This window comes from Idiotropiscis lumnitzeri, chromosome 2 (assembly GCF_059441095.1).
Source record: "Idiotropiscis lumnitzeri isolate Australia: NSW breed Sydney's pygmy pipehorse chromosome 2, RoL_Ilum_1.0, whole genome shotgun sequence".
Taxonomy (NCBI): domain Eukaryota; kingdom Metazoa; phylum Chordata; class Actinopteri; order Syngnathiformes; family Syngnathidae; genus Idiotropiscis; species Idiotropiscis lumnitzeri.
The window spans coordinates 36,024,581-36,041,081 of NC_142392.1; the positions used below are offsets into that span (position 1 = coordinate 36,024,581).

A 16,501-nucleotide genomic window follows, 5' to 3' on the forward strand; every position below is an offset into this window, starting at 1 on the left:
TTCTACTTGAATAAATCCCCATCAAAATACCATCATTTATGACACCACGGCTGGACAAATAATATCCAGAAACACACTTACGCACCACTGAGTGAGTGTTGGACGATATAGCTTCTCTTGAAAGGTCCGACTTGAAAATGTCCTTGCAAGTGGATCTAACATTAAATCCATGCTTTTGCCTCCTTTGGCCATTGTGGTTTAAAAAAAAGCAAGAATATATTTCAGATTTTCGAACGGCCGCCAATTACGACTTTTGGGTGTGTGGATTCTGCATCGTGCTGCCCCCTCACGAGTGAGTATCCAATCACAAAACGCGTTCCTCACCCTCAGCGTAAGGCCAGCGAGAAGGCTCACTGTAACCAACTCGTAATCTGATTGGCTATCGCAAACGTCTGACAAATATGAAAGCTCATTGACTTTGACAGAAGAGATGCTCACACAATTGCATCAGAAGGCCTCGGAACGAATAATGCGCGCTCCTCGTATTGTGAAACCTGCCCGGCAACACGAGCGAGCGGAATTCTGATTGGATTCAAAACTCTCACCTAAAAATACAACGCTCAGCTATAATATGACATCAATGCGATGATTATGATCATTTTTTTTATTGATTTTGTTCGGCCAACAGAGAAGGCCTTGAAGGCCCACCACTGAGTTACTTAATAGCCTAAATTAAACTTTACTTCCATCAATAGAGTTAAAGTTATGCTTTATTGTCGGATTTATGTAATTAATAGCCTTTGATGGACTTTAGTGTACTTAATGTAAACGGGTAACGCTGAAAAAACAAAACAGACAGCAATTCAAGTTTAAACCCATATACGTGAAATGCGCTTTAGAAATAAAGTATATTTTTGCACACATTACGAGTTCCTCCAGATCGACGCTGACCTCAATGATGAAGAGAGCCAATCAAAAATCGCAACCCAAAACACAAGCAAACAGGAAAAAGTGACAAACAAGAAAGCTGGGAAAGTGAAGAGTGTGAAACAGGTGAGAAACCCAACAACATTTTACGTTTGTATTTCCATACGTTGTAATTTATGGATGGTAATAATTCTTCATTTCTACTTCTAACATAGCGCAACTGTTGGTCTGGTGAATGTATAATCTTGCGTTGAGCCGCCACTACAATGAGTTACGATTCTAATGCAGTGGGCCTCAACATAGTTTATGTCAGGTCAGGGATTTCGACAGGGGTCCCCGACTTATCAAGGGATGGATATACAGGAATGGGTTAGACGAGATGGCGCCGAGGAGCAACATAAGGGGAGTCCACATCTGTTCTCACCTTGAGGGTTTTGGATGGCCATGTAAGGGCAAGTAGGATGAGAATGCATATGTAACAGGGGAGAACTGGATATTTATATCTTTTGTTAGCTTTCTTTATAAGAAGGGAAGAATCGAGAGGGGGGCCGGGGTGGGGGTGAGGGGGGACACACCCTTTTTTGGGGGAACTTCTGGCATCAGCCAATTTGACACCAATCAATCTTTTTCCAACCACCGGAGTGTCTCAGAAGTTTTTTTATATCACCACTCCAGCCTTGCTTGTCGACCTGTCCGGAGGGAACCTGGGCCAGACCCGCACATCTCCAACAATAATATACCACAAAGGTTAAAAGTCGTTGTTTATTAAACAGTAGATGGCGATAAAACCCGTCTTAGCTCATTCAAAACTGTGGAAAACATTGCCACCTACAGGCGAGAAAACGCAATTGCAGTCTTTCAAGTTGTCCCTCTCCGACCACTTCCGGGAATCTCAAATAAATAGAAAAGCCGTTTTTCCATTTTTGCTCGTGTTATATTCTATTTTTGTAGTCGAAACAAAATTTTAAATTCAAGCTGTTTTGAGACGTTTCCTTCCTTGTTGCAGAAAACAAACAAGCTGTATTTCAATTTTGGAATTTATTATTTAAAATGAAAATCAAATAACCAGTTGTTTTTCCTTTATTAATATCTGCTTCCAAATGTAATATAACTACTTTTCAACAAACACGTCCTTCACTACCTCATACATCATTTTTATGCCATTATGGGCGTGGTCTGGAATAGTTACTTCAACAGGCACTCGGTGTTACTCCTTTCGAGTTCAATCAAAGCTCAACTTCGTTCTTCGGTTTCAACAGACATTTAATGTTATCGACAAGTCTTTTTACATGTTAAAACAACACCCCAACAATGCCGTCAGAACTAAGAAACAGCGATATAAACAGGGGTGCACATAATATTTTTCATGGGTTACTCACATGAGTACCAGGAGATAGTGTGGGGTACTCACGTCTTTTTTTTTTCTTCCTCGATGTCCTCCTGACGTTATAAAACTTACTCCACAAAAGAGATCCCATTTTCTTTGCACAATTTCTTCAGTGTTTCAGTGTTTTTTTGCACCACCTTTCTGTAAATAAAACTGCATCAGCTTTAAATGTGACACAGTAAGGCACACCGTGATCACCTGACTTGGCTCAGTTCTCCAGTGTCTGCGGTGCACAAAATGTGCACCACGGAGCCTCCAACTGCAGCGAGTTGCTTAAGTTTCGGCACAATTACGTTGTACGCTCCAACGTTAACGTGCACACAGCGACCAGTTTAGCGGCCCAGTTATTCAAGCCTGCGTCCTCGAAAAGTCTCACTAGTCCGTCACTTATGGCTTGTGCGGTTCGATCAGCACCCAGTTCAATTAGTCCAACGAAGTCTGAGGTAAGTTCGCCGTCACTGGACACCGACACGACGTAAACGATCTCCTGCTCAGTTTTTGTGATGTCCTCGGATCCATCAAAAAGCAGACCCAGGTCTTTGAGCAAAACGCACCTCTTTTATCAGCTATATGTGGATGTGAGTGGCAAATCTTGCACCACATTTCAGTACGCTCATCATTAGCTTCAAGCCACGGCAGATCTTGGAGCCACTTTTTCGAAAATGCTCTCTAGTTTGGCTCAGGCTCGCTTGGCTGTTTCTTTTTTGGTGGTGAAAGACCCAAAAATTTGCTTCAAGTCTGTTGGTTTTTTTTTGGCATTTTTCACCTCGTTCGTTGTGCTTCTGATGAAATAGTGGATTGATGGCAGTGTGTACAGGTACGCAAGGGCGCATCGTGACGCACTTGACGTTACGCATCCCTGATTTCTGTTGCGCATGCGTACCTGCGTACCAGTTTTGTGCACCCCTGGATATAAACGGATAGAGCACACAAATAAGGATGGCTCACAAAACAATAAAGAAACTTAAAGTAAATAGCACAATATTCACCTCATTGGCCACATTCACTCAAAAGGAATAAAGGTTTACAAATCTTCACACAAACGTGACTTGTCCTCTTGCCTTCTCTTCAGGGTACATTGCCTCTTCTTGCCATTGTGTGCATCTATGCCCATGTCCCGAAACAACAATTTATACATGTAGAAGAAAAAACAAGTTCCCCCCTTTACTACGATTTTAAACCAAAACGTGGAGCGGCGGCTGGTTGTCGAACCCCGCCGAGACAGGAACGTGGAGCGGCGGCTGGTCGTTGAGCACCGCCGAGACAGGAACGTGGAGCGGCGGCTGGTCGTCGGACGCCGCCGAGACGGGGACGAGACGCGGTGGATCGCCGGACGCCGCCGGAGCAGGGACGAGACGCGGCGGTAGGTCGTCGAGCGCCGTCGAGGCAGGTACTTGGAGCGGCGGCTGGTCGTCGAACCCCGCCCAGACAGGAACGTGGAGCGGCGGCTGGTCGTCGAACCCCGCCGAGACGGGAACGTGGAGCGGCGGCTGGTCGTCGAGCCCCGCCGAGACAGGAACGTGGAGCGGCGACTGGTCGTCGAGCCCCGCCGAGACAGGAACGTGGAGCGGCGACTGGTCGTCGAGCCCCGCCGAGACAGGAACGTGGAGCGGCGGTTGGTCGTCGTCCACCGCCGAGGCAGGAACCGGGAGCAGTGGCGGATCATCGGACGTCGCCGAGACAGAGGCGGGAGGCGGCGACGGTTCATCAGACGTCGCCGAGGCAGAGACGAAGGGCGGCGGCGCGTCGTCGACGACCGCCGAGACAGAGGCGGGAAACGACGGCGGTCCTTAGGACGCCGTCGCGAACGTGACTTGGGACGGCAGGGAATTGTTCACCGCCGTCGAGGCAGGAACTTGCGACGGGTGCAGGACGAGCGCCGTCGGATCAAAGACCTGAGGCGGCTGCGGGACGTGCTCTGCCAGAACAAGGACTTGGGACGGGCGCAGGACGTGCTCCGCCGGGACATGAGCTTGAGGCGGACGCAGGACGTGCTACGCCGGGACGTGAACTTGGGACGGATGCAGGGAGTGCTACGCCGGGACGTGAACTTGGGACGGATGCAGGGAGTGCTCCGCCTGAACGTGGACTTGACCTTGAGACGGACGCAGGACGTGCTCCGCCGGGACGTGAACTTGGGATGGATGCAGGGAGTGCTCCGCCTGAACGTGGACTTGACCTTGAGACGGACGCAGGACGTGCTCCGCCGGGACGTGAACTTGGGACGGATGCAGGGAGTGCTCCGCCTGAACGTGGACTTGACCTTGAGACGGACGCAGGACGTGCTCCGCCGGGACATGAGCTTGAGGCGGACGCAGGACGTGCTCCGCCGGGACGTGAACTTGGGACGGACGGAGGGAGTGCTCCGCCTGAACATGGACTTGAGGCGGGCGCAGGACGTGCTCCGCCGGGACATGAGCTTGAGGCGGACGCAGGACGTGCTCCGCCGGGACGTGAACTTGGAACGGACGCACAGCGTGCTCCGCTGGATCGGGAACTGGGAGCGGATGCAAGACGTGCTCCGCCGGAACGTGGACCTGGGGCGCTGGCAAGGCGCCGGAACGGGGCTCAGCAGCTGGCGAGGAGCCGGGACGGGACTCAGCAGCTGGCGAGGAGCCGGGACGGGACTCAGCAGCTGGCGAGGAGCCGGGACGGGACTCAGCAGCTGGCGAGGAGCCGGGACGGGACTCAGCAGCTGGCGAGGAGCCGGGACGGGACTCAGCAGCTGGCGAGGAGCCGGGACGGGGCTCAGCAGCTGGCGAGGAGCCGGGACGGGGCTCAGCAGCTGGCGAGGAGCCGGGACGGGGCTTAGCAGCTGGCGAGGAGCCGGGACGGGGCTTCGCAGCTAGGGAGGTGCCGGGACGGGGCTCAGCAGCTGACGGTGAGCCGGAGTGGGACTCTGGAGGTTGCAGCTGGTGAGGGACCGGCACTGGAAGCTGCAGCCGACGAGGGAGCGGCGTGGGTTGCTGCAGCTGACGTGGAAGCGGCGTGGGTTGCTGCAGCTGACGTGGAAGCGGCGTGGATTGCTGCAGCTGACGTGGAGGCACCGTGGGTTGCTGCAGCTGACGTGGAGGCGGCATGGTCTGCGCAGCTGGCGTGGAGGCGGCATGGGTTGCTGCAGCTGGCGTGGAGGCGACGTGGGTTGCTGCAGCTGGCGTGGAGGCGGCGTGGGTTGCTGCAGCTGACGTGGAGGCGGCGTGGGTTGCTGCAGCTGACGTGGAGGCGACATGGGTTGCTGCAGCTGACGTGGAGGCGACATGGGTTTCTGCAGCTGACGTGGAGGCGACATGGGTTGCTGCAGCTGACGTGGAGGCGACTGCGGGCCGGGCGCAGCATTCGGACCGGGCGCAGCCGAGACGGGGGACCTGATCCCCATCAGCCTTCTTCGACCAGCTGGGCTTGAAGTGAGGAGACCTGCTTCTCCGCGTTCCTCTTGCCCTCTTCTGCCTCAGCCAGCATCTTCCGCAGAGCGTTCCGCTCGTCCTCCTGCTGCCGCAAGCGAGTGGAGAGGCTCAGCTTTTGGCGAGTCTCCTCTTGGAGCATCTCCTGTGCATCCTGCAGCTGCGACTCCACTGAAGACAGGTCTTGGCTGACTTTGATGTTTCTGCCCTCGGCTTCAGTCAGCAGACTGTTGACATTGTCCAGCTCCGACTGCATCTTGGCCAACTTGTCAGCCATCTCCCGCCTCTGCTGTTCGCTCTCTCCAAACTTGACCTGCAGCTCTTGCTGTGCTGCAGTTGAGTCTAAAGTGTCCTCCAACTCAGTCTTGAGAGCTTCCAGCTCCTCTCCAAGATCTCTGCGCACCTCATCTGCCTTGTTGCGCGCCTGTCTCTCCGATTCCAGATCCTCCTGCAGCTCCGAGATCTGAGCTTCCAGTTCCTGGTTCCTCTTCTGGGCGAGGTTCTCCTCCTCCCTCTTTGCCAGTACAGCCAGCATCTCCTCCTCCTTCTGGGCCAAGTGAGCTTCCATTTTAGCAAAGTGGGCCTGAAGTTCAGAAATCTGGTCACTGATTGAGTCCGGGTTGCGCTGGGCGTCTGAAAGATGGTAGATATACTCGAGATCGTCCTTTTGATCCGAGTCGATGATCAGATGGGGTGGAATGACGGGTAAACCGTCGATGACGTAATCTGGAGACGAGGGGAGTGTAGCAGACGTGGCGCTGAGCTGATCGGCAGGTTGAGGGAGGTTGTCCGTGTGGCGGTGTCCATGACGCCGCCGCGAGCCCCTCGCTGGGTCCTTCTTTCTGGGTCGGGTCATTCTGTCGGGGGCTCGCCTAACGGCGAGGAGGAGGTGGACCCAAAAGGCGAGGAGGCCGAGAGGTGGGTAACGTGAAGGGAATTTATTAAATGAAACAAACAAGGACAAACAACGTGGCAGGGTGCTAGGTATCAAGGGCAACCAAAACGTGACTAACAGAAAAGAAGGACGAGGAACAGAAGCCGGGGCAAAACGCTGAGGGACGTAACGGGAACGAGGACGTGAACAAGAGCATGAGCTTGACAGGAACAAACGTGGTCGTGGAAGTCCGGAAAGTGTGGCAATGACCCGACGCTGAGTAGTTGGTCTGGGAAGCTTAAATAGTCCGAGTAATCAGGGGAGCAGATGGGAATCAGGTGCGTGATGGTTGACAGGGAACAGGTGCGTGGCTGGTGAGGACGAGATGGCTGAGAGGGAAACGCCCCTACACAGCTGACAAAACAATAACAGAAAAGCACATGGCACGAAGGAGGGAAGAAAATAACAACAAACACACTGACATGCCCGACACGGGTCATGACAATTCAGGAATAATTTGCCCATCTTGCAAAGCCAAATTCTAACATTGTGCCATATTAGCTGGATATCATTAGGACATTATTGCGAACCAAAACTTCTGGATTGTGGTGATTATCGGCACAACGAAATGTATACGTTGTAAAATTGTTTCTGGGGGCAATGCCGGTGAGGATGCCACTGTCTGGATTATATTCAAAGAAAGCTTTTACAACAGTCTGGGAATTGAAATAGATATAGATATAAAATTTGGTGGGTCTACGTTAATTACAATATCTTATTCAAGTGCCTGATACAAGCTTCACAAACAAGTTTAAAAAGGTGATTGAGTGCAATTAATGGTTACCAGACGAACAAGTGTGTCTGCACATAGACGAGAATGCAAGTCAGTAAATAAAGACACACAAGCTTGCAGCATTACGTTACCTGCGTGACTTCTTAGAAGACAGAACATTACATGGTACCAGGTCGCGGGTCAAGAAAAGGACTGACGCGAGATGGACTCCGTAAGGCCACCAGAAGCGCTAAAAATGAAGGGAAATCTGGACGCGAGTTGGCGGGCTTTCAAGCAACAATTCCTGCTCTACCTTGCCGACGGGGGAGTCGGAAACAGAGCGGACGAAAGAAAAATAGCCCTTTTGCGAACCAATGCCGGAGCCGAGGCCATCGAGGTATTCAATGAACCCGAAGATAAAGACAAGTTTGAAAAGGTCCTGTGGATTTAATTAATAATAATAATAATAATAATATTCCCTTTATTAGTCCCACAATGGGGAAATTCGAGATTCGAACCCAGGCCTCCTGGGGAGACTGGGTCCTGAACGCGGCGCCTTGTAGATACACTTGCATAGACATTTTCAAGTCGGACCTTTCAAGAGAAGCTATATCGTCCAACACTCACTCAGTGGTGCGTAAGTGTGTTTCTGGATATTATTTGTCCAGCCGTGGTGTCATAAATGATGGTATTTTGATGTGGATTCATTCAAGTAGGACTTCACTGAAGGCACCTTAAATTACTTCCATACCCTGGAAGGTCACTGACCTGGCGAGAGAATTGCCCCCACCATAAACAATGCTCAGGCCTATTTTCTCTCAGGGCAGTATCTGGTTACATCGGAACTTCAGAACCAAGACTGGTCACTTCTGTGAGCTCCAGTCCCTTCATAGTTTCATAAAGAGAATTACATCCCATATCTAAATTAGGCCATTTAAAAATACACGACTTTTTTTTTTATTTATTTCAATGTATATTTAAGCTTGCTTATGTAATAATACAATATTTATTCAATTGTTTTAGTATGTAAAATTATCAACAATTTGAACCTTTTTATTTCACACTTGAATATTTCTGAACATATTTGTTCTTTTGAAAATGTGTGCAATTTAAATTATTCCATCCATCCAGCCATTTTCTGCCGCTCATCCAGGGTCGGGTTATTGAATTAATTTTTTAGTATTTTTTATAATTCAATATTTATTTCAAGATCAGGACTCTTCTCAATTAGTTCAATATTTATAAAATGTTTCTATATTTGTTAATTGAATTAAGTCTGTAGGTGGTTTCCAATTTTACATTTTAATATTTTCCTATTTCACTATATAAATAATCCAATGTATAAAAAATATAATACAGCATGAAAAAAAATATTTGGTATATTTGACAAAATGATAGTTTTTTCCAAAGTGAGATTCTGCTTAGCAACAAACCCCAAACACTTGATAGAGCTCAACCCATTAAGTGTATTTTGCAGAAATTTATTCAGAAAGCATAATATTAAATGTGAGGGGATATTTGAAGAGTTTGAGTTATGTTCAATGGACCATACATATACGAGCCAGCCTAACACAGCGAGAAAACCAGCGCTGACTCCAGTCGCCATCAAGTTGCCAACTCCTGACATTCCAAAACCTTTGAGAGAAACTGAGACTATTTGCGTTTCTCTGTCTGGTTCTTTTTATAGTTCAACTTCGAGTTCTGTTTTTCACCTTTTCACACAGCGTAATGAAGGCCAGTTGAGCAAGTGGAACAAGTGATTTTATTGATGATTGTGGAAGGCAACGATTTCATAAGCACCGTTTCTTCTCACACCTTTTCCATTAGGTACGATTAAAAAGACAACTGAAAAGCATAACGTTAACAAATGTTATTCCAGGCAAAGGCAATTCATTTTATTGACATGTTTGATGTAAACACAAAAAAAAATCATCATCACTCAGACACAATGGTTATTCTGGCGCTGATCCCATTGGCTTAATGTCGATAAAAGAGCTTTGCAAAATTAAATTTTTCATATTTTATTCAAAATTACATTTACATCTTACCACAAAGAGTCAGTTGCTTCAGTTTTTTGTTGTCTTTTTTTTAAGCTTCAAGGATCGCTGCAATTCTCACCAGCACAATCGTGTCTCTCAGCAAGACGTTGAGTGAAGAATTTTTTAGCACAAACGCTGCAACTAAATGGCATGTCTCCACTGTGTGTTCTTGTGTGGCTTTGTGAACTTGACTTTACAGAGAAGCTTTTGCCACAAACTGAGCAGGAAAAAGGTTTTTCTGCACTGTGTGTTCTTGTGTGGGTTGTTAAATTTGACTTTACAGAGAAGCTTTTGCCACAAACTGAGCAGGAAAAAGGTTTTTCTCCAGTGTGTAATCGTGTATGTGTTTTTAAATTCCACTTAAAAGAAAAGCTTTTGCCACAAACTGAGCAGGAAAAGGGTTTTTCTCCACCGTGCGTTCTTGTGTGGCTTCGTAAATGCGACTTTAGAGAGAAACTCCTGGCACAAACTGAGCAGGAAAAAGGTTTTTCTCCACTGTGCGTTCTTGTGTGGCTTCGTAAATGCGACTTTAGAGAGAAACTCCTGCCACACACTGAGCAAGAAAAAGGTTTTTCTCCAGTGTGTGTTCTTGTGTGGCAAGTTAAATTTGACTTTACAGAGAAGCGTCTACCACAAACTGAGCAGGAAAAAGGTTTTTCTCCACTGTGTGTTTTTGTGTGTTTTGTTAAACTTGACTTTTGAGAGAAGCATTTTCCACAAACTGAGCAAGAAAAAGATTTTTCTCCACTGTGTGTTATTGTGTGTTCTGTTAAACTTGACTTTTGAGAGAAGCATTTTCCACAAACTGAGCAAGAAAAAGGTTTTTCTCCACTGTGTGTTCTTCTGTGTTTTGTTAAATTTCCCTTTTCAGAGAATCCTTTGCCACAAACTGAGCATGAAAAAGGCTTCTCTCCACTGTGTGTTCTTGCGTGCCTTACTAAATGAGACTTTTGAGAGAAGCTTTTGTCACAAACTGAGCATGAGAAAGGCTTCTCTCCACTGTGTGTTCTTGCGTGCCTTACTAAATGAGACTTTTGAGAGAAGCTTTTGCCACAAACTGAGCAAGAAAAATGTTTTTCTCCACTGTGCATTCTTGTGTGGATTGTTAAATCAAACTTTTGATAGAAGCTTTTGCCACAAACTGAGCAAGAAAAAGGTTTTTCTCCACTGCGCGTTTTTGTGTGCCTTACTAAATGAGACTTTCGAGAGAAGTTTTTGCCACAAACCGAGCAGGAAAAAGGTTTTTCACCACTGTGTGTTTTTCTGTGCCCTTTTAAAGACAGCTTTGAAGAGAATGAGTCAGTGTGACATGCCCTTTCACCTTTGGCTTGCCCATCATCATCGTCATGAGCATCATCATCGTCATGAGCGTCTGATAATGTGTCCTCATTATGTACTTGTGATGGTCCCCAGTGGTCTTCATCACCTTCTGTTGTCACGTAATGACTTGAACTGCTGCTTGGAGGCTCCGCCCCTCTCTTGTCCTCACTCTCATCCTTGTTTTCATCTTCAGTCTTTATAGGGAGAACGTTCACTGGTGACTTGTTGATCTCCTCCTCCTCCTCCTCCTTTTTGATGTGAGTCAAGTCTGGCTCCTCTTTCACAGAACAGAGATTTTAATTCGGTTGATAAAAAAAATTTAACAAAATAATTAATATAACGCCACATAAGCGAGTCAGCTCCGACGTCACTTCCCCCTATGCCCGGAGAAGCCGCTGCTGCTCCAGCAGTGGGACGTTTACGTTTCTCCGACCGAACTTGCAACAATGCTGTGGTTCACTCGGGCTGCAAGATTGTATGAATATAATGTCTGCATATACTCGCAGTGCCTCTCAATTATTTCACGCCCGCCCCTACCAAGAAGAAAAAGATTTGCGCCCCCCCCACCGCCAATTTTTTTCTGTCTTTGTATATTGAGATTAGATTGTCAATAAAATATCCCTTAACTAACCTACATTGATAAGAAATATAATTTCGAGAACTATTATAGTGAGGATCTCGAAACTCAGTACTCTGTTGTGCAAATATTGATGAGGTGACAAATATTTGTCATGTCATGTCATGATCCACACCGCTTATTCTGAACAGGGTCGCGGGAGGGTACTGGAGCCTATCCCAGCTGACTACGGGCGAAAGGCGCACAACACCCTGAACTGGTCGCCAGCCAGTCACAGGCCAGACATAGACACCGTCACTGAGTGGGAACTGAACCCACGTTGCCTGCACACAACTCAGGCGAGTGTACCACTACACCATCAGTGACATGATAAATATTTACTTATACGTTTTTTGCCAAAAACTTTATTAACATTAACAAACAGTTATTAATACGTACATAATATAGAAAAGACAAAAAGAAGAGCCAGGGGGATTTTAAACAAAAATTCTATATGAATAACATAAAGCAACAGCTTTAGTATTGTTGGAGTGGAAATGAGAAGTAGTGAGTAAATCAACCTTTAAAAGCCAAACTTACGCCAATGCGTGTTCGGTTTTTGTACTCAAGAAGAAAAGGGTCAAATAAAGACTCAACAACTGATTCGAGTTCCGATATTTAGTTTCTCCAATTTCTGCTGTTCAGGAAATAGAACACAGCGAGACAATCAGCGCTGACTCCAGTCGCCATCAGGTTGCCAACTCCTGACATACCAAAAACTTTGAGAGAAACTGAGACTACTTGCGTTTCTCTTTCCTCTTCTTTTTATAGTTCAACTTCTTCTTATGTTTTTTACCTTTTCTTAGAGCAATGAAGGCCAGTTGAGCAAGTGGAACAAGTGATTTTATTGATGATTGTGGAAGGCACCGATTTCATAAGCACAGTTTCTTCTCACACTTTTTCCATTAGGTATGATTAAAACGACAACTGAAAAGCATAACGTTAACAAATGTTGTTCCAGGCAAAGGCAATTAATTTTATTTACATGTTTGATGTAAACACAAAAAAAATCATCATCACTCAGAAACAATGGTTCTTCTGGCACTGATCACATTGGCTTAATGTCAATAAAAAAGCTTTGCAAAATTAAATTTATCATATTTTATTAATAATCACATTTACATCTTACCACAAAGAGTCAGTTGCATCAGTTTTTTGTTTTCTTTTTTTTAAGCTTCAAGGATCGCAGCAATTCTCGCCAGCAAAATCGTGTCTCTCAGCACTCCGTTTAGTGGAGAATTTTTTAGCACAAACGCTGCAACTGAATGGCGTGTCTCCACTGTGCGTTCTTGTGTGGATTCGTAAATTTGACTTTACAGAGAAGCTTTTGCCACAAACTGAGCAGGAAAAGGGTTTTTCTCCACTGTGTGTTCTTGAGTGGATCCGTAAATGCAACTTTCGAGAGAAACTCTTGCCACAAATTGAGCAGAAAAAAGGGTTTTCTCCACTATGTGTTGTGTGACTTGTTAAATGTGCCTTTTGAGAGAATCCTTTGCCACAAACTGAGCAGGAAAAGGGTTTTTCTCCACTATGTGTTGTTGAGTGACTTGTTAACGTTGCATTTTGAGAGATTTTGCCACAAACTGAGCAAGAAAAAGGCTTTTCTCCACTGTGTGTTCTTGTGTGGATTGTTAAATGTGACTTTCGAGAGAAACTCTTGCCACAAACTGAGCAGGAAAGGGGTTTTTCTCCACTATGTGTTGTTGTGTTTTTTATTAAATTAAACTTTTTCGAGAAGCATTTTCCACAAACTGAGCAGGAAAAGGGTTTTTCTCCACTGTGTGTTCTTGTGTGGATTGTTAAATGCGACTTTTGAGAGAAACTCTTGCCACAAATTGAGCAAGAATAAGGCTTTTCTCCACTGTGTGTTCTTGTGTGGCTTGTTAAATTTGCCTTATGAGAGAAGCATTTTCCACAAACTGAGCAGGAAAAGGGTTTTTCTCCATTGTGTGTTCTTGTGTGGATTGTTAAATGCGACTTTTGAGAGAAACTCTTGCCACAAATTGAGCAAGAAAAAGGCTTTTCTCCACTGTGTGTTCTTGTGTGGTCTGTTAAATGTGACTTTTGAGAGAAACTTTTCCCGCAAACTGAGCAGGAAAAATGTTTTCCTCCACTGTGTATTGTTGTGTGTTTTATTAAATATGACTTTAAAAAAAGCTTTTGCCACAAACTGAGCAGGAAAAAGGCTTCTCTTCGCTGTGTGTTCTTGCGTGCCTTGTTAATTGTGACTTTCGAGAGAGGCTTTTGCGACAAAATGAGCATGAAAATGTTTTTTCTCCACTTTGTGTTTTTGTGTGCCCTTTTAAAGACAGCTTTGAAGTTAATGAGTCAGTGTGACATGCCCTTTCACCTTTAGCTTGCCCATCATCATCATCATCATCATTGTCATGAGTGTCTGATAATGTGTCCTCATTATGTGCTTGTGATGGCCCCCAGTGGTCTTCATCACCTTCTGTTGTCACGTGATGACTTGAACTGCTGCTTGTAGGCTCCGCCCCTCCGTTGTCCTCACTCTCATCCTTGTTTTCAACTTCAGTCTTTATAGGGACAACGTTCAGTGGTGACTTGTTGATCTGCTCCTTCTCCTCCTCCTTTTTGATGTGAGTCAAGTCTGGCTCATCTTTCACAGAACGAAGATCGTTTTCACTGACATCTGTAGGACACAGAAAGACAAACACACATTTGGTTTGGTCAAGTCAAACCTCAGGCGGCGACTTTGTCTTATTTTCTACCGTGCTACCTTGACTTGTGCCTGCCGCATACGGAGCAATGCGTGCGACCCCGATTTGGACCGGACCATGGGGACATTTCACAAAATTACGTCCTACGATGTAAACCTCCCTTTAGCAGCACAGCTGTGATAAACGAGCATTTAAAAAGGAAGCATGTTGTGGCTGATGCCCGATTTCATTCCTGACATAGTCACAGACGTTTCTGGAATATGTAATCAAATTCAACTATGATACACCATAATATTTTAAGAGTTCACTGAATTATTTTGGAACTGCAATGATGCTTAACAGCCATAGGGTGTCAGTAATGAGTAACAAAGTAACACAACATTGTCATTTGCATAAATTACCAGGAACTATGAGTTGCGGGGGAGATGCAAACCACCTGGGCCACAGGAACTTTATGACCAGGAACTAAATGTTCCTGGGCTTGTTGGTAGAAAAGGGGGTTGTGACGTACTCCCTTTTTAAGCCCATAGTAAGCCAAAGATGCAGATGCATTCCTTGCAGCATGCGCTTGTTCACTGATCGAGATCCGTGCAACCCTGGATGGATGCATTCAATGTATTTTAAATGTTTGGATGGGGTGAAACTACGCACACGTGCACAGAACAGTGCAGGGCCACCCGAGGTTCATTGACTCTCATACGAACAAGCCAGTACAAAGTTAATGAATAAGAAAAGACCGATACGTACTTGACTTTAAAAAAAAAAAAACATAATATTTTGTGTTGTATCCACTAAAATTGATCGACCGCCATTGATGTTTTCGCCGCAGTGTGCACATTGTTTAGAGTCAGGCAGAATTCTTTCCGTAAGAAATTGCTTCAACAAGATATAAAAACCAGAAAATGTAAAATGTTAAATAATCAGTTCAAATTTGATACTGGGAAAAACATTTTAGTGAGTTTACCCCCCACTAATGGTTTTTCTTTGGCATTTATTTCCTGCACTGATTTCATTTGGCATCAACAAATGTTCAGCAGACCTGCAAGTAAAAGGCAATATTTAAAAATAAAACGGCAATAACCTTGAACGCATTTCCCCAAACAACTTAATGTTGTGATGCATATTCCGAACGATAGAAAGCAAATGAGAGTAAGACGGGTACAAACCTGCTTTGTGTAGCACAACACGAGGCTGCTCGCAACCTTCGCCCAGAAGTTGAAGATGTTGCTCGTTCTCTTCTTTTATTCCACAAAGTTCCTCTTTGTTCTTGGGTGTTGTTCTTTCACACATTTTCAAATGATAATTCCAAAAAATCCGCCCTTGATCTCTGCTTGGCGATGAGTCATGTGCCTCTTTTCGTTAGCGGCTAGCTAGCTAACAAGCTAAGCTAACTACGCCGAAAAGCATCAACGCGCGAAGATGAGGTTATCGGCACACAAAGACTTAATGAATTATGTCGTGGTACTTTAGAGTAGCACTGGACATTCTGTGAGAAAATTACAGTCAGTTCTACACTAAATCAGAAAAATTTAGCGGTGGGTGTTTTTGTTCCGGCGTGGACGGGTCGGTGGATGTGGTCGAGGTCCTTCGGAAGCTGCGCGCTTGCTAATGACGTCATGCTTTAAGCACGTATTTTTCAAATATATTTCTTTGCCTCTGTGTTTGTTTTTACCCCTGGCTGTTCTATTTCAATATATATTTTATATAATATTTTAAATCGGTTGATAAAAAAAAAAAACAAAATAACTAAATTAACGCCACATTGGCGAGTCTGCTCCCACGTCACTTCCGCCGATGCCTCGAGAAGCCGCTGCTGCAACAGCAGTGGGACGTTTACGTTTCTCCTACCGAACGAAGCAACAATGCTGTGGTTCACTCGGGCTGCAAGATTGTATGAATATGATGTCTGCATATACTAGCAGTGCCTCTCAGTTATTTCACGCCCGCCCCTTCCAAGAAGAAAAAGATTCGCGCCCCACCACCACCAATTTTTTTCTGTCTTTGTATATTGATGTTAGATTGTCAATAAAATATCCATAAACTAAGCTAAATTGATAAGAAATATAATTTTGAGAACTATTATTGTGAGGATCTCGAAACTCGGTACTCTGTTTTGCAAATATTGATGAGATGATAAATATTTACTAATAGTTTTTGTATCAACTTTATTGACATTTGCAAACCAAACACAGTTATTAATACGTACATAATATAGAAAAGACAAAAAGAAGAGCCAGGGGGATTTTAAACAAAAATTCTTTGTAAATAACATAAAGCAACAGCTTTAGTATGTTTACGATACGTTTTTTTAAAAAACAATTTTATGGTTACTATACGTTTTTTTTTAATGGTTACTGTAATGTTCCGTCTTCTATTTTAAGAAGTCACGCAGGCAACGTGATGCTGCAAGCTTGTGTCTCTTTATTTATTGACTTGCATTCTCGTCTATGTGCAGACACACTTGTTCGTCTGGTAACCAAAACATCAGGCAATACTGCCAACTAGTGACTAATGATATAACGGCTATCATTACATCTCCCTTTC

General features: G+C 45.2%; 1 protein-coding gene across 1 annotated transcript; it reads right to left on the minus strand.

Annotated features, from left to right (window-relative positions):
- Positions 1-2,543: 2,543 nt before the first annotated feature.
- LOC148342430 (uncharacterized) lies at positions 2,544-10,679 on the minus strand. Its single transcript, XM_088288178.1, has 4 exons — positions 10,673-10,679; positions 9,420-10,610; positions 3,098-3,160; positions 2,544-2,791 (listed from the first exon to the last, which is right to left on the minus strand). Exons 1-4 carry the CDS (start codon positions 10,677-10,679, stop codon positions 2,544-2,546), a joined length of 1,509 nt encoding a protein of 502 aa, XP_088144304.1.
- Positions 10,680-16,501: the final 5,822 nt, after the last annotated feature.